Source organism: Rhinopithecus roxellana, chromosome 1 (assembly GCF_007565055.1).
Source record: "Rhinopithecus roxellana isolate Shanxi Qingling chromosome 1, ASM756505v1, whole genome shotgun sequence".
NCBI lineage: Eukaryota > Metazoa > Chordata > Mammalia > Primates > Cercopithecidae > Rhinopithecus > Rhinopithecus roxellana.
Window position 1 is genome coordinate 21340882 of NC_044549.1, and position 15326 is coordinate 21356207.

Genomic DNA, 15326 nt, shown 5'->3' on the forward strand with positions numbered 1-15326 from the left:
ATGCTGTTATTTAACAGTGATTCTTTTTTATTTTTAATTGAGACAGGGTGTCACTCTAGCCCAGGTTGGAGTGCACAGGCTTGATTATAGCTCACTGCAACTTCAACAGTGATTCTTAATGTCGACATGTACTAGTCTATATTTGAATTTCCCTAATTGTTTCAAGAAAATTGACTTGTTCAAATTAGGGGCCTAACAAGGTTCACACTTTGCATTTGTTAATGTGTCTTGAGTCGTTTTTTCTAACAGCTATCCCTTACATGTTTCCAAAGTCAAAACTATGTGTATTATGTATTACTGTGTAACTCTTATCCCAAAACGTAGATGCTTAGACAACAAAAGTTTATTATCTCATACAGTTTTAGACAGATATCCGGGAATGGTTTAGCTGGGTGATTTTGGTTCAGCATCTCTCATGAGGTTGCAATTAAAAATGGCTACTGGAGTTATAGTCACCTGAAGCTTAACCAGAGCTGGAGGATTCAATTCTTTACCATTTAGACTTCTCCATAGGGCTGCTTGGGTGACCTCATGACATGACAGCTTCACCAGAATGAGCAATCAGAAGAGAGTGAGGTAGAAGATACCTGTCTTTTATAGCCTGTCCTCAGAAATGTCACCATCATTTCTGCAATATTCTCTTGGTATACAGGTCAGCCCTATTCAGTGTGTGAGGGACTACACAAGGGAACAGATACTCATGTGCTTGTTGCTTATTCTTTGGTCATTTTTGTATTGTGGAGTTAAATCTTTCTAATTTCTAAGAATGTAAATGGTACCAACCCATTGTCATGAATGCTATTCATGTGCAGAAGCCCGTGAGGGTCATCATAGAGGTTGGCTATTCTGTGTAATAAATAATTCCCAGAAGTCTTACCATTACTCTTTGCTTTATCCTGTTGTCTTTTACCCCTTACTTTTTTTTATTACTTTTTACTTTGGCATTGATTCTTTTTGAAAATATGCATAAAACATAGCTTATATATAGTCGTGCAGTGTATAACAACATTTCAGTCAACAGTGGACTGCATATATGATGGTGGTTTCATAAGATGGTAATGGAGCTGAAAAATTTCTGTTGCCTAGTGATGTGTAGCCATCACAATGTAGCACACAGTATTACTTAGGTGTTTGTGGTGATTCTGGTGTATACAGACTTAACTGCCAGTCATATAAAAGTGTAGCTCACATAATTATGGGTAGTACCTAATACTTGATCCTAATACTTGATAATGATAATAGGTGACTCTCTTACTCGTTTGTGTATTTACTATACTATATTTTTAAATCATTAGAGTGTACTCCTACTTAATTAAAAAAACAAAGCTGTAGAACCAGGCCCAGATAGGTCCTTCAGAAGGTATTCCGGAAGAAGGCATTGTTATCATAGGAGGTGACAGCTCCATGGATGTTCTTGACCCTGAAGACCTTCCAGTGGGACAGGATATGGAGGTGGAAAATAGTGATATCGGCTCAAGCCTGTAATCCCAGCACTTTGGGAGGCCGAGACGGGCGGATCACGAGGTCAGGAGATCGAGACCATCCTGGCTAACACGGTGAAACCCCGTCTCTACTAAAAAATACAAAAAACTAGCGGGGCGACGTGGCGGGAGCCTGTAGTCCCAGCTACTCGGGAGGCTGAGGCAGGAGAATGGCGTGAACCTGGGAGGCGGAGCTTGCAGTGAGCTGAGATCCGGCCACTGCACTCCAGCCTGGGTGACAGCGAGACTCCGTCTCAAAAAAAAAAAAAAAAGAAAAAAAGAAAATAGTGATATCAATGATCCTGATGCTGTATAGGCCTAGGCTAATGTGTATGTTTGTGTCATAATTTTTTTCTAAATGTTTAAAAAAGTAAAAGAAAATTTAAAATTAAGAGAATAGAAAAAAGCTTTTAGAATAAGGATATAAAGGATAAATATTTTTGTATAGCGGCACAATGTATTTTAAGTTAAAGTGTTAAAAAAGAGTTAAGAAGTTTAAAAAAGTAAAAAGATTACGGTAAGCTAAGATTAATTTATTGAAGAAATGGAATTTAAAAAAATAAATGTAGTATACCCTAAGTGTGTAGTGTTTGTAAATCTTCAGTAGTGCACAGTAATGTTCTGGGCCTTCACATTCACTCAACACAAGTACCTCACTCGGAGCAACTTTTAATCCTATAAGCTCCAGTCGTGGCAAGTGCCCTAGACGGTTATACCATTTTTTATCTCTTTTGCCATATTTTCACTGTACCTTTTTTATGTTTTGATATGTTTAGATACACAAATAATTACCATGTGTTAGAATTGCCTAAGTATTCAGTACAGGAACATGCTGTACAGGTTTGTAGTCTGCTATGTACCATATAGCCTAACTATGTAGTAGGCTATATATATCTAGGTTTGTGTAAGTATGCTATATGATGTTTGTACAGTGGCACAATTTTCAGAACCTACTCTTGTCATTAAGCAATGCATGACCGTATTTTTTATTACTCAAAACATTGCTTACTATAAACAGTGTCTGCATTTTGCTTTCTTCATATGTCCTGTAGATCTCTCAAGTATGTGAAGAAGTTAATCCTTTTTCTTTTTTTAAACAATTAAACACACTTCTTAAATTAATTTTCAGAATACTGTGACAGTCCCATTTGGACTTGAATGAGGTGGGTTTAAAATAAGTACCGTAAACCCTCACTTAACATTGTTGATAGGTTCTTGGAAACTGTAACTTTAAGTGAGACGATGTATGAGGAAATCAGTTCTACCGTAGGTTAATTGATATGAGTAAGTTGAGTTCCTACAGCATATTTTTTGTCACAAAAATACTCCCAGACTTCTAGGTAAAGACTGAAAACAAATGTGAGTTATAGATGCATAGAAGAAAGATTAATAAAAACAAATAAGATAATGATTTATGCATTTATTCCAGTTCAGGGTTGTGGGTGGCTGAGAGCTGTCCCAGCAGCTCAGTAGCAAAATGGGGACCAACCCTGACGGAATGCTGCTCTATCGCAGGGTACACTTGGCAACCACACACATACCCAGAGTCACTCAGACTGAGATCATTTAGACATGCTAAGTAACCCAACATACACATATTTGGGATATGGGAGGAAATTGAAGTGCCCAGAGAAAACCCACACAGACTTGGGGAGAATGTGCAAACTCCACACAGAACAGTGACCCTGGCTGGGAATCTTTTTTTTTTTCCTTCTCAGTGTTTTAATGAAACAATGTCGAACAAAAGATGTTATTTGAGGATCTGCTATAAAAGGAATATTGTGTAGAGATATAATAAACCTCTGAAATTTTTAACTCTAGAGATGTTTTTCAAAATCAATTTATAGCAGTTTATGAAAACATGCAAAAAAAAAAAAGCTTTATGAAGCGTTGTACCCTATACATTTTTAGTGAGGGGAATAACTACGTTTTTGACCAGGAGTTCCTTACTCATTGATGACCACAGTCTACTACTATATGGAGCCTTAATCTCAGCCTTTTTTGTTGATGCCCAAGTTAATATTTATATTATTTTGTTCATGGGATAATATATGCAAAACGCCTTTATAAACTAAAGCTTTGGAGTTATGCCTGAGTTCCAGTGATGGTTCTTAGCTCTTGATGTTTCTGTTCTTAGCTATTGACCGCAGGTAAGTTGCTTAATTTTTCTGTATCTGAGATAGGGAATACTAATTTGGTTGAATTTTTAAAAATATATTTATTGTCTGTTTGCTTATTTTTTTTTATTGTGGAGTTAAGCCTTCTAATTTTGAAGAATTAGAGTTCATTGTTGTGTGCTATACATATTTATTCCCCTTCTGTACCTGCTTGCCTTTTTATTTTAGATTCTGATCACTTCTGTTCCAGAAGTTAGTTATGAAGTACAATCCAGGATTAAGATGGTATCTAAATTTGGTTAATTTCTGTGCTACCTTTTATGCTGTTAGTCTAAATCAATAAGAAAGCATTTAAGAAACTTTTGTGAGGATTTCTTTTTTTTTTTTTCTTGTCATATTTGGGAATAGGTTAAATAGCTTAAAATAGTTGAGCTGATTTTTATTTTTATTCTGTTTTTATTATAAAGAAACATTTGCTAGTAAATAAGCTGGATATAAACGTAATTGTATCTCCTTTAGTGCTACCCAGTGGGCATCACTTAGACACGTTTAGGGCTGAGCAGCTAGTATAATAGAGTGGGCTTCATCTCGTTTTCTAAGCCTATGAGTCCTAGCTGCCTACTGCAGCTCAATTTGAGTGGCAGTTGATATAATGCCGTTTTTTTTTTTTTTCCTCCACTTCTGCAGTAAGTATCTGGTTTGCTCATAGTCTTTTGATTAATAGGTAGTTTGAATGTTTTTCAAAGGAATCAGCCAACATGTGATTATTTTAAAGATTTAAATACTAGATAGATATTAAAATGCAAGGTTATTGCTACCAGATACTACATCTAGTTAAATCAACCATTGTGAAATAATTGAGAAGTAGAGATAATAAAGACATAAACCAATAAATCTTTGCTTGAAAATCACAGGTATGGGTATAGATTGTGAGGACAGAAAAATAAAAAGTAAAAAGAAAATCATGAGTGTCTAAAAGGTTTCTTCATAGGAACAGTGATTGTTGACCTTAAATAGGACAAATAGGACTCCCATGTTCAAGAACACATCACTAGTGTTAAAAAGGTCTGCTATTATTAAATAGTGCAATGAAGAACCATTTAGGCTTTATTAGAGTCCACATTATTGGCTAAAGATGTTGGATATTCATAGAAAGTCAAACTTGACAGATTTCAGAAGTGTCTTGCAGCTCTGGAACAAAAGATGTCATGTAGTTCCTTGCTACCAAAGAGTTTGTTCATATGGTAATAGAGGTCCAAACCTTACAGGGCAAATACAGTGCTTTAGGAAGGACTCAGGTGATAGTAATGGTATTTGTCCCTTTTCTCATTTTTATTTACTGATTTTCAACTCACTTGGCTTTTAATGAACGTTAGCGTTACTTATCTGTTGGCAGCTGGGTTGGAAAACATTTGTTTTTCTAGACTTTGTGAAATGGTAGCCATGGGTGTTGCACTTAATGTTTGTTGCCAGTTAGTTCTCTGCAGTTAATCCACAGCAGAGAAATCACACTTCTAAAATGGTTCATTCTCTTCATAGACATTTAAAGGTGAACAAATACTTTCTTGTATATTGTTACTCTGTTTGGATGGAGAGACAATGTATATGTATCTTAAAAATATTTCTCTTTGCCACATTAAACATGCCTTGTTTTCTTGTGTGTGTGTGTGTGTGTGTGTGTTTTTCTTTTTCAGGTCAGATGTACCAACAGTACCAGCAACAGGCCGGCTATGGTGCGCAGCAGCCGCAGGCTCCACCTCAGCAGCCTCAACAGTATGGTATTCAGTATTCAGGTGAGCAGGTGTTGAAAGGGAGTTGGCTCATGGCTTTTTGTTTCTGTACTCATTAAACTTTAAGCTCTTCTTAATTCCTTGATATGTAGTATATTGACATAATAGGTATTAAGTTTTTATTTAGGGGAAACAACATTTGTTTTATTTATTTAAAAATATTTTACGTTAATATCTATTGTAAATCAACATTTCAGTTTTCTGGTGGGCAAATAAAACTTACAGTAGATGATTCTGCAGTAACTTGTAGTATAAAAATTTTTTAATACAAAGCTGTCTCTTACTAACATGATCAGTTTATCTCTTAGGCAACTTAGTGCAAGTTTTCCCCCTCCCCTCCAACCCTCCATTTATATGTAACACATAATTCCAGTGTACTCTTAGTACCTGTAGAAATATGAACAGTTTATTCATACTTGGAAAGGTGATCTTATTTAAGAGCTAAATTAAGCTATTTAGATTTTAAAATCTCTTGCAAGTATATAGGAATACCAGAAAGAGGCCATACAAATAAAATCGTATAAAATGTAATTCAGGCAACTAAGAACATTGTTTAGTTGTTTTAAATAAGCATCTTATTTTGTTTCTGTTTTACCATCTGTCCGCCAAAGATTATATGTATCTAAGTATGATAAATATTATTAATGTAACTTTGGCTATAATTCCAGTATTTGTTACATTTATGTCAGAAAGAGAGTTTGTGTCCAGTGCTTGTTTTACAGCCAAAGATTTAAGTATCACAATTTCAACTGTAATTAAAAATAATTTATGCAAGTTGAATCTTGTCTAAATTCTATTTTATGGAGTTTTGTGGTATCAGCTAGAGCAGGAGTCAGTAAAGTATAGCCCACAGGCCATATCTGGACTATTGCCTGTTTTTTTTGAATAAAGTTTTATTAGAACACACTTCTACTTTTATTTTTATATTCTCTACTGCTGCTTGGTCACTAGAATGGCAGAATTGAGTAGTTGCAACAGAAGACCATGTGACCCACAAAGCCTAAAATATTTACTGTCTGGCTCTTTACAGAAAAGTTTGCTGACTCCTGACCTAGACCGTAACATTCTGTCATTAATTAAAGTTTGAAATATTTTAGCACAAATAATTTTATTTAGATCTTATTTGCTGTGGAGTGACTTAACCTGTAGCTACTTGTTTTTAATTGTATGAAATATATAGACCTTAAGTTTGGAATATATCAGGAGGAAGGTTATTTTTAGGATGCAGTTCTTTTAAAAAAAAATCAGTGTTACAAATTATGTGATTTATAGAAAGAATAGCAGAACTGAAGAGATTTAGTTGTCATTTAATCTCAGGGGATTTCGGCCCTCACTGTGCTTTAGAATCACCTGGGGGAGGCTTTGTGTAGGGGCTGCATTCCCAGAGATTTTTGAATTTCATTTGATTGGGTGTGGGACTCAGGCTTTTGCATTTTATAAATGAGGCAACTAGTTTTCAAAGAGATTGTGACTTGTCAAAGCAGATATAGCCGTTCAGTGGAGGGAGCTGGACCAGTTCAGTATTTCCCTGTATCATTCTGCGTTCTACAACCTAGACTGGAGTTGGTAGACTTCTTCCATAAAAGGCTAGCTGTCCTGTGTATTCAAAAAAACCCCACATAATTTCCATATGTCCATTTTTTGCTATTTCTGATGTCCTTCACCTAAAGTCACTTATTATTTTGGAGGAATGGAAGGGAGACTACACACACACACACACACACACACACACACACACACACACACACACACACACACACAGTGATAGAAGCATTGCCACATTATGTTTAAGAGACTAGTGGGCTGCTAATGAAATCTTCAGCCTGTAGGGTTATTCCCTCCCCTAAGCAATAATTAAGGATCAGATTACTTCCAGGCCCAGTTAAAAAAACAGTTTAGATTTCGGGTGCCAGGATGAAAAGGCACTTTTCTTTTTTCTCACAGTCTTAAAATGAATAGGCATTTTTAGTATAAAGCTGAATCCATCTGTTTCTCCAAAACCTTATAGTGAAAATGTAAGTTTTATGTAGAGGATAGGAGAAATTGTATGACATTCAGAATTTTTTATGAATTGGTTTTAGGTCAGTGTTCAGATGCTACCGTGAGTTAAATGGGTTAAAGATACTTGATTTACTTATTAAGAACTGAGGTTGCTCTTATTTAGTCAGGGTCTTCACTCTGAGTAAAATTTAGTTTTTTCGAATTATGATCTTTGTATTTCTGATCCTACTAGTCTATTAACTTGAATTTGATTGAGAGATATGGAAATAGTCAACTAAATACTCTGCTTGGAGACTAATAAGAGGTGGTGGTGGTAACATTGGACCATCTTTGACACTGTTGGTTTGCCAGTTGCCCTCTGACCTTTTCCAGTTTTGTTCATGGACTATGTCATAAAGGTTTCTTTCATGAGTAAATTTTGAACCCAGGTTCAAGGTGAGTTCAGAATATACTCAAATTCATTCAATCCTTTTTTTTTTTTTAATGCAGGGTTGTACATATTTTAATAATTTTCTTATGTATCTGGTATTTAATGCTGACAGGATTCCAGTCAATGGAGAGGTTTCATTGCAAGTAGCTGCAGGTGTGTTTCATGGTAGAGATAAAAGTTTTCAGTGAAGCCGACTTTCGTTGTAAAAAAAAATTACATCCTAGTAAATAATGAATATAGATGTTGCTTTTTATGGGGCAATATGGTATGCTTTTTATGTGTTATGCTGTACTGCTAAGTCAAAATTTTGAGTCGTAAAGGCAAAAAGCATCAGATACCAAATCTAAAAGAAATGAAAGATTTTAAAGATTGTGAAAATGGTACTTTGTATTTATTCTTAATGGCTTAGTTTTTATAGTGAGCAAAATTTAAAGCACCTAATTAGTATAATAAGATGTATTTATAGTATTATTTCATATAAAAATGTTCATTCTCCACAATGTATTTTTATTTGATACTGTTAAGTAGGTCTCCCCTGAAAACTTGGTTAATGACTATTTAGCTTTCCCATTTTTGGTCTTCCTAGAAAGTATAATAATTCTTTTATTATTTGAGCATCTGTTCTAGGAATTATGCTATGGCAGGAATTTGCTCTCAGGGATTATGTCTCAGAGGGTTTAAAAAATTGTAGAGAATGCCTCTTTGATAACTACTTGGTCTTGAAATATTATGTGATGGAATCTACCACTCTGCTTGTTACATACATATTTATTAAATTTCTCACCATTTTTGGTCCACCTAACAGTAAGACTAATTCTTTGGAAAAGTTTTACTAAAAGATAAGATACATGTTATTTATTTTGCCTTTTCAGCAAGCTATAGTCAGCAGACTGGACCCCAACAACCTCAGCAGTTCCAGGGATATGGCCAGCAACCAACTTCCCAGGCACCAGCTCCTGCCTTTTCTGGTCAGCCTCAACAACTGCCTGCTCAGCCGCCACAGCAGTACCAGGCGAGCAATTATCCTGCACAAACTTACACTGCCCAAACTTCTCAGCCTACTAATTATACTGTGGCTCCTGCCTCCCAACCTGGAATGGCTCCAAGCCAACCTGGGGCCTATCAACCAAGACCAGGTTTTACTTCACTTCCTGGAAGTACCATGACCCCTCCTCCAAGTGGGCCTAATCCTTATGCACGTAACCGTCCTCCCTTTGGTCAGGGCTATACCCAACCTGGACCTGGTTATCGATAAGGAGGCTCATCTACACCAGTTAATGTAGCTGCTAGCTATTGGCCTCCCAAAAGACTCCAGTACTATTTTAATTTGTATTGAAGTTCAGAAATTTAAAAAGCAGAGCATTTTTTATGATATCATTGTTGCTGTTAATTGAAAGTATAATTTGCTGGAACACAAAGACCAAAATGAAAGTTTTTTCCTCCCTGCTTAAAAATGTAGCAGCTTCTTAGTTACTTTGGAACACTACTCTTACGTGTATAAAGTGATTGACTTTCTAGCTTCCTTTGTCCAGAGGATATTAAAATGCTAGGGTGAGGTTTAGCCATCTTACTTGCCTTTTTACTATTAACATGATGTACTAAAGTAGAGCCCTATGGAGAATACAACAAGATACTATGTATAAAATGTAACACTGATAGGTTAATAAAGATGATTGAATCCATTAGTGGTCTTGAAATTTAATTTAGTCATTAACATTATGTGAAAAAACAATTTTTCAGAAGTCCTTATTGGTGTTTGGTCTTAAAATGAAGTATAAACATTTTAACATTTTAACTTAAACAGATTTCCATTCAGCGAAAACAGTGCCATTTGGTTTTTGTCCTTCCTTTGAAAAAAAAAATGCATTGGTAATCGTTGGTTTAAAATGAACTTTATTACTTCATAGGATGAAAGGTTAATTTAGGACAAAAACAATAGAGAAGATGGGGGTTTGGTAGAGCCTGGGTAACTTTGTGATTTTCCTTCTGAGATAAAAGGTATAGTTAACATACTGATGAAACATTCAGAAATAAAAAAAACTCAATCTTAAAAAAAATTACATCTCTTTATTGCAGAATTTATACTTACTTGAAAAATACAAAATGTAGCATTGATGATAAGATTGAAGCATGTTGAAAGGTAAGTACAGGGAAAGGCCCTTTCAAAATGACTGCAACAGTGCAGCAAGGATTTCCATTCCCCGCCTAAAGGAAAATATCTTTTTAATAGAAATGAGTCAGATTTTTATTACAGATTGAATTAAACAGTTACAAAGACATTCTCTGATACATTCATTCATAGAGGTCTTAACGTATAAATACATAGTAAATATCCTATAAAATGGTAGGCGATCTCATCATGCATTATTTTGGTGCTCAGACTTCACAGTCTGTACATACAGCTTAATTAGAATCATAAAAACAATATGAAGACAATTGCATAAAGGGATAGTTTGACAAAGCATATTCAGATATTGTAACATTTATGGTGGGTAAAAATGTATCTTTTGAAACAATATATTAGACTCCATTTTTAGCTGAAATGAAATGTACTGATTCAGTCTTTTTAAGAATTTGTGGATGTTTAAAGGAAATGTGTAACTATTAAACTCCTCCACAAAGCTATTCAGCTGTTGCTAAAAAATTGAAGTTTAAATATAAATGTGAAAATTCGGACCTTTTTTCCCCAGATACATACGCTGAAGATAATTTGATCCAATAAGTTAAACTAAGTAGAGATTTATGGAATTAACTCGTCAATAGGAAGAGTACACATCAATAAAAGTAAATATTTTTAAAAAGTATATACCTTTTTTGATGTTAATTTTGTTATAAAAGTATCTCAAAACATCATTACAACAGTGTGATAAATAATATACAAACAATCTCTTAAAATACCATGAATAGGGAGCCAGCTTCCCCAAAAATGTTATTCTGTTAACATCAATATCTTGCTTTCTTAAAATGACTTTGTAAAACCTGATAAATACTCTCAGCAATTTTTTCTAATAATAAACATCTAGTATTGCTATTAGATTGTAGACTTTTATACATAGTAAACAAAATAGCTTTGAATGAATGTGACATAGTATTTTCAATGCTTTTGTTTGCCATGATGAAACAGAAGGTAACTTTGTAGCATCTACCATTTTCCAGGAATTGTAGTCCCACATTCATACCACTGAACATAATTGATTTGGGTGTGACCACCTATTTCTCCAAATTGGACAGGTTCCTGGCGAACTGCTCTGAAATAACCTGAGAGAGAAAATAGTTTCATTTTAATAGCTGCTGTATTATATTTTTGCCCTCATAGCTTATAGATTGAAGGATGTCGTTGAATAGCTGAAGGCTAATCTTAGTGAAGCGAGGTAATTTAGAAAACAGAGCAAGAAGCTCTGGTGTTTTTTCCTGAGGTGTAGTCATGGTTGGCAAAATGGGCACCTGAGAAGTTGTTGACATTTGCCATGTCAGGTTAGGAGGGATGGTTGGTAGGGACAGTTTCACTGCCCATTAATGTGTTCACAAAACTTAGTAGGTCATCTTTTAGTATTGTTGGTATTTTTAAGTGCCCGTGAACAAAATGTGTTACTGAAAAATCGAATCAAATAGTTTATTTAGAGAACCTCCAGGTGATTCTGGACTAATAGGAACAATTAATTTACCCTCTTCTGCACTGCTTAGACAAGGATTAATTTTAAGTCTTATTCAGTCCTCATTACACAGCTTGGTGCCAATGGGTCTTTAGCAATTTACAGAGGTTATTCATTTCCCACAGAATTATTCTATTTTAATTATATTTATACAGTTACTTGCAAGGTAAGTACTATTTTTTCCATTTACGGTAGCAGTAGTTAAAAAATTTTTTTTTTCTTAAGGAAATAATAATGCAAGTGCACTCAGTATGACAAAACCCGTAACACTAATACACGAATGATTTAAGTTTGGGAAACTGCTTTTTTGTAGCTGTTTTTGCAAGTTTAGATTTTCTTGAAGTAGAATGCATTTATATTATGTCTGTCTAATTTCCCTTGGCTCCAAGTTTCTAAGCTGAGAAACTTATATTGAAGTCTTCATTTTTTCCTAGATATGGGATATGTGGAGCAGCAGTACTATAGAATTCTTCTTAAATTGATTGCTTTCCTCAGCTTGTTTTATTTCTGGGTTAATCTGTAAAACTCTGTTGCTTATGAGGAGGATCAGAAAACATACCTTCTTTGATTGGTAACTGGTCAGAAGTGAGCTGCTGCCCGGTGCGTCCATCTAAAAATGAATCCACAAACTGGCAGTGATCTTCTCCATGACCCCTCTGATCACCTATGTTATAAAATTTTCCTGAAGAACCAGAAATTAAAGGATAAAGTGTTACTTTCTTACTTTGAAATGTGACAATTCTGAAATCATCATTACTGTTTTTGTACTTTCTCCCCTCATTCTCTATTACCCTAGTTCAAACCAACAATGTCTCTTGCCTTTTTGTATTCTTCCTCCCCTCCCCTTATCAGAGATTAGTGATGTTTTAAAAATGCATGTCAGATAATGTTTGTTCTCTCCATAAATTTCTCCAGCAGTCTCCCATTATACTCAGAATAAAATCCAAAGTTCTTACCTGATTTCAAAGCTCCACATGATTTCACACCTGCCTGCCCCTCTACTTACTGAGTCTGGGCCATACTGGTGGAACTGGCCAGGTGTGTTCTGCCTTAGGCCTTTGACCTCTTTCCTCTAGACCTTTGTGTGGTTAGTTCCTTCCCAATTTTCTCCTTAGCTAGTGCTAACTTGTTAGGCCTTCACCTTTTTGAAAATTGTTCTTTACCTCTATGAAATGTTTACTTATTTATGTATTGTCTATCTCTTCTTACTAAGGAAAGGAAGGAGAGGTAATCTATAGGAAAGTAGGAAATACCTTTTATGCTGCTTTGTGTTCAGCACCTAGAAGAGTTGAATGACTGAAAAAATATCTACTTTTTTATGTTAGGGCCAGCCTTATTCATTAAAAATTTTTACTCTATGAATATAGAAAATTATAACCTATTGGGCATGGAGCAGGGGGTTGTAGCTCTTCTAGCATCTTGAAGATGTTATATTCATTCCATGGTTATTGTTAGATCTAGTCACTATTGTCAACAGGCTTTTTATCCTTGGATGGTTGTAACAAAATGGAGTTTGACCATGGTTAGTGAATGTACATTCCAGTTTGCCATGATGGCACTGTTTTATAATTGCATTTTTATTATTTACCTTCTAATAACATGTCTTAAATCCTTGTTTTCTAGGAATGATAACCATTTCTATAACATTTTGCTTAGAGGAAAACTTGTGTTTACAGCACCCATTAGTGCCTAAAACTCTTTAAGAAAAGACCAAGTTGTACAGTGCTGCAAAAACATTCCCATAAGTTAAGGGCTGAAAACAGCTGGTAGCCCTGCTTACCTGTGAGGGAGTCGCTCAAGTAAATCTTGTATCTGAGAGAGTTGCACAGCTGCACTCCTACAAATTTTTTATACCATGTCCTTTTGACATACTGTTTGCCCTTACACTCTGAGTAAGAGTCTGAATCAAAGGGTCTTTCAGTCCAGATGGCATCTCTTCCTGCTACATAAGGAAAACAGTTTGAGTTTAGTATCTGACTCTTGGGTCAGATACTTTAAGAAATCAGTTTGCAGAATTTGTCAACTTGCTGATACCTTTTTTCCCCCCATGCTAAATATTGGAGCCAAAAATATTAGAAGGATTTAAACAAGTAAACCCCAGAATAAGTTTCTGTCAATAGATAAATCTGAGAGCAGTATGTTTAGGTATTTAGGTGTTGAATAGCCTCTGCAGAGCTAGATGTAGGCAGTGTCATTTAGGAGAAATTTAGGTTTCTTTTTTGTAGCATGTTATAAAATTTAGACAACTGCTTTAATATGACTTGTTATTAAAAGTGGAAATGAGGGTGTTATATTTTCTTTTCTTTTTTTCTGAAACAGGATCTCACTCTGTTGCCCAAGCTGGATCATGGCTTACTATAGCATTAACCCCCTGGGCTCAAGCGAACATCCCACCTCAGCCTCCCAAGTAGCTAGGACCACAGGTGTGCATCATCATGCCTAGCTAATTTTTTATTTGTAAATTTTTTGTAGAGAGGAAGTCTCATTATATTGCCAGACTGGTCTCCAACTCCTGGGCTCAAGCAATTCTCCCATCTCAGCTTCTCAGAGTGCTGGGATTACACTGGCTGTTTTATTAAATAATAATAAGCCTGATGTGTGAGTGAAAGCAAATTTCAAAATGTCCACCTTGTTCCCAGAACATCATGGGTCCTCAGTGTTGTACAATGTGTAGGTAAACATTCACACCCGTTTGGTATTATAAGAAGACTAAGTGGAAAAACGCGAAATCATGATTCAGATTCTGCCATGCCTGGTCAGTTGAGTAAGTTTAGAAAAGCATGTAGTTGTGTCTCATTGAGACAGGTACTTACCAGAAACTGGCTCGCTCACTCTTGGGTCCGCTGAGGAGAAATAAATACAAAAGTCAGACCTTACTAGATAAAACCCCAACATTCCAGTGGCATGGCGAAGATGATGGGTGCTTACAGTTACGAAGTCTTATTTGCAAAGTGGTACTCTTTTGCTAAAGTTTGCTTTGTTTTGGAAATTGTTCTTGATTGAATAATCTCCTGCCTGGTAGGTATTCAGCTGTATCTGTTATATGTAATTTGAGTAGTTAGGAACAGTTGTCGCTGTTCAGCCTTCACTTGAATTTCAAAAGCTGCTGCTTTTAGTTTGATACAAAAACTTCATGGTAAAAATCACCAAGATGCCATGAACTACAGTTGGTATAAAAATTATGCAAATATTAATGCTGTATGTGCAGATGTATCTCATTAAGGAATTGGAACTTGTAAGGTCTAATTGGAAAATTTCACAGCTGTTATTAAACTATCATGTGTTCCCTTTGTGGATGCACTCACGGGTATTTTGATTCTAGGCATGCAGAGGAGGATTCATTCACTAGCTTTTTGGAAGGGTATAGATTATGCTTTTTAAATTAAACTGATGTGTCTTTAAGTGAGGAAAGATATAAATGGTGTTTCTCTAAGCCTTCATCAGTTTGCTTTTTCCCACAAATGGGTTTTTAGAAATTCAAGAAACAGTATTATGTAGTGTTTAGCTGGGTTTCAAACAAGCTTCCTTTCAAAACATTGCTCCACTGTGGCCCTTTTACATTGTTTTTGGGAATTACTGTTGATGTAATTACCTGATTCAGTACTGAATGCCACTGTGTTGCTGACCGGGCCTTCACCAAGAGGGTTTTTGGGTTTCACCTGGAATTCATAACTGTTGAGGGGAAAATAAAAAAACACTTGTAATAACATTCTTGAGGGCTAGGAGGCAACATTCCCCTATTATACTGACATCTCTCCTGATTCTATTTTGAAATTATGACAGTGAATGGTAACATGTTCCAGAAGCAGGTTGAGGAAAGAAAAGTGATTTCTTAGTTTTACTACCTGAACAGC

General features: G+C 35.5%; 2 protein-coding genes across 28 annotated transcripts in view; one reads left to right on the forward strand and one right to left on the reverse strand.

Annotated features, from left to right (window-relative positions):
- Positions 1-9504, forward strand: part of TFG (trafficking from ER to golgi regulator) — a 40137-nt gene extending 30633 nt beyond the window's left edge. For all 7 annotated transcript variants that reach the window (XM_010368848.2, XM_030940202.1, XM_030940239.1 and 4 more), the window contains exons 7-8: positions 5293-5391; positions 8692-9504. In XM_010368848.2, coding sequence (XP_010367150.1) covers positions 5293-5391; positions 8692-9074 — 482 coding nt within the window. In that variant the 3' untranslated portion in view covers positions 9075-9504. The remainder of the gene's footprint in view (positions 1-5292; positions 5392-8691) is intronic.
- A 362-nt stretch (positions 9505-9866) lies between these two features.
- ABI3BP (ABI family member 3 binding protein) overlaps positions 9867-15326 on the reverse strand; it is a 260542-nt gene continuing 255082 nt past the window's right edge. For 20 of the 21 annotated variants that reach the window (XM_030940197.1, XM_030940157.1, XM_030940160.1 and 17 more), the window contains 5 exons: positions 15065-15144; positions 14286-14315; positions 13253-13414; positions 12032-12154; positions 9867-11077 (listed from right to left, as the gene is read on the reverse strand). In XM_030940197.1, coding sequence (XP_030796057.1) covers positions 10962-11077; positions 12032-12154; positions 13253-13414; positions 14286-14315; positions 15065-15144 — 511 coding nt within the window. In that variant the 3' untranslated portion in view covers positions 9867-10961. The remainder of the gene's footprint in view (positions 11078-12031; positions 12155-13252; positions 13415-14285; positions 14316-15064; positions 15145-15326) is intronic. The other variant, XM_030940138.1, reaches the window with a different exon arrangement.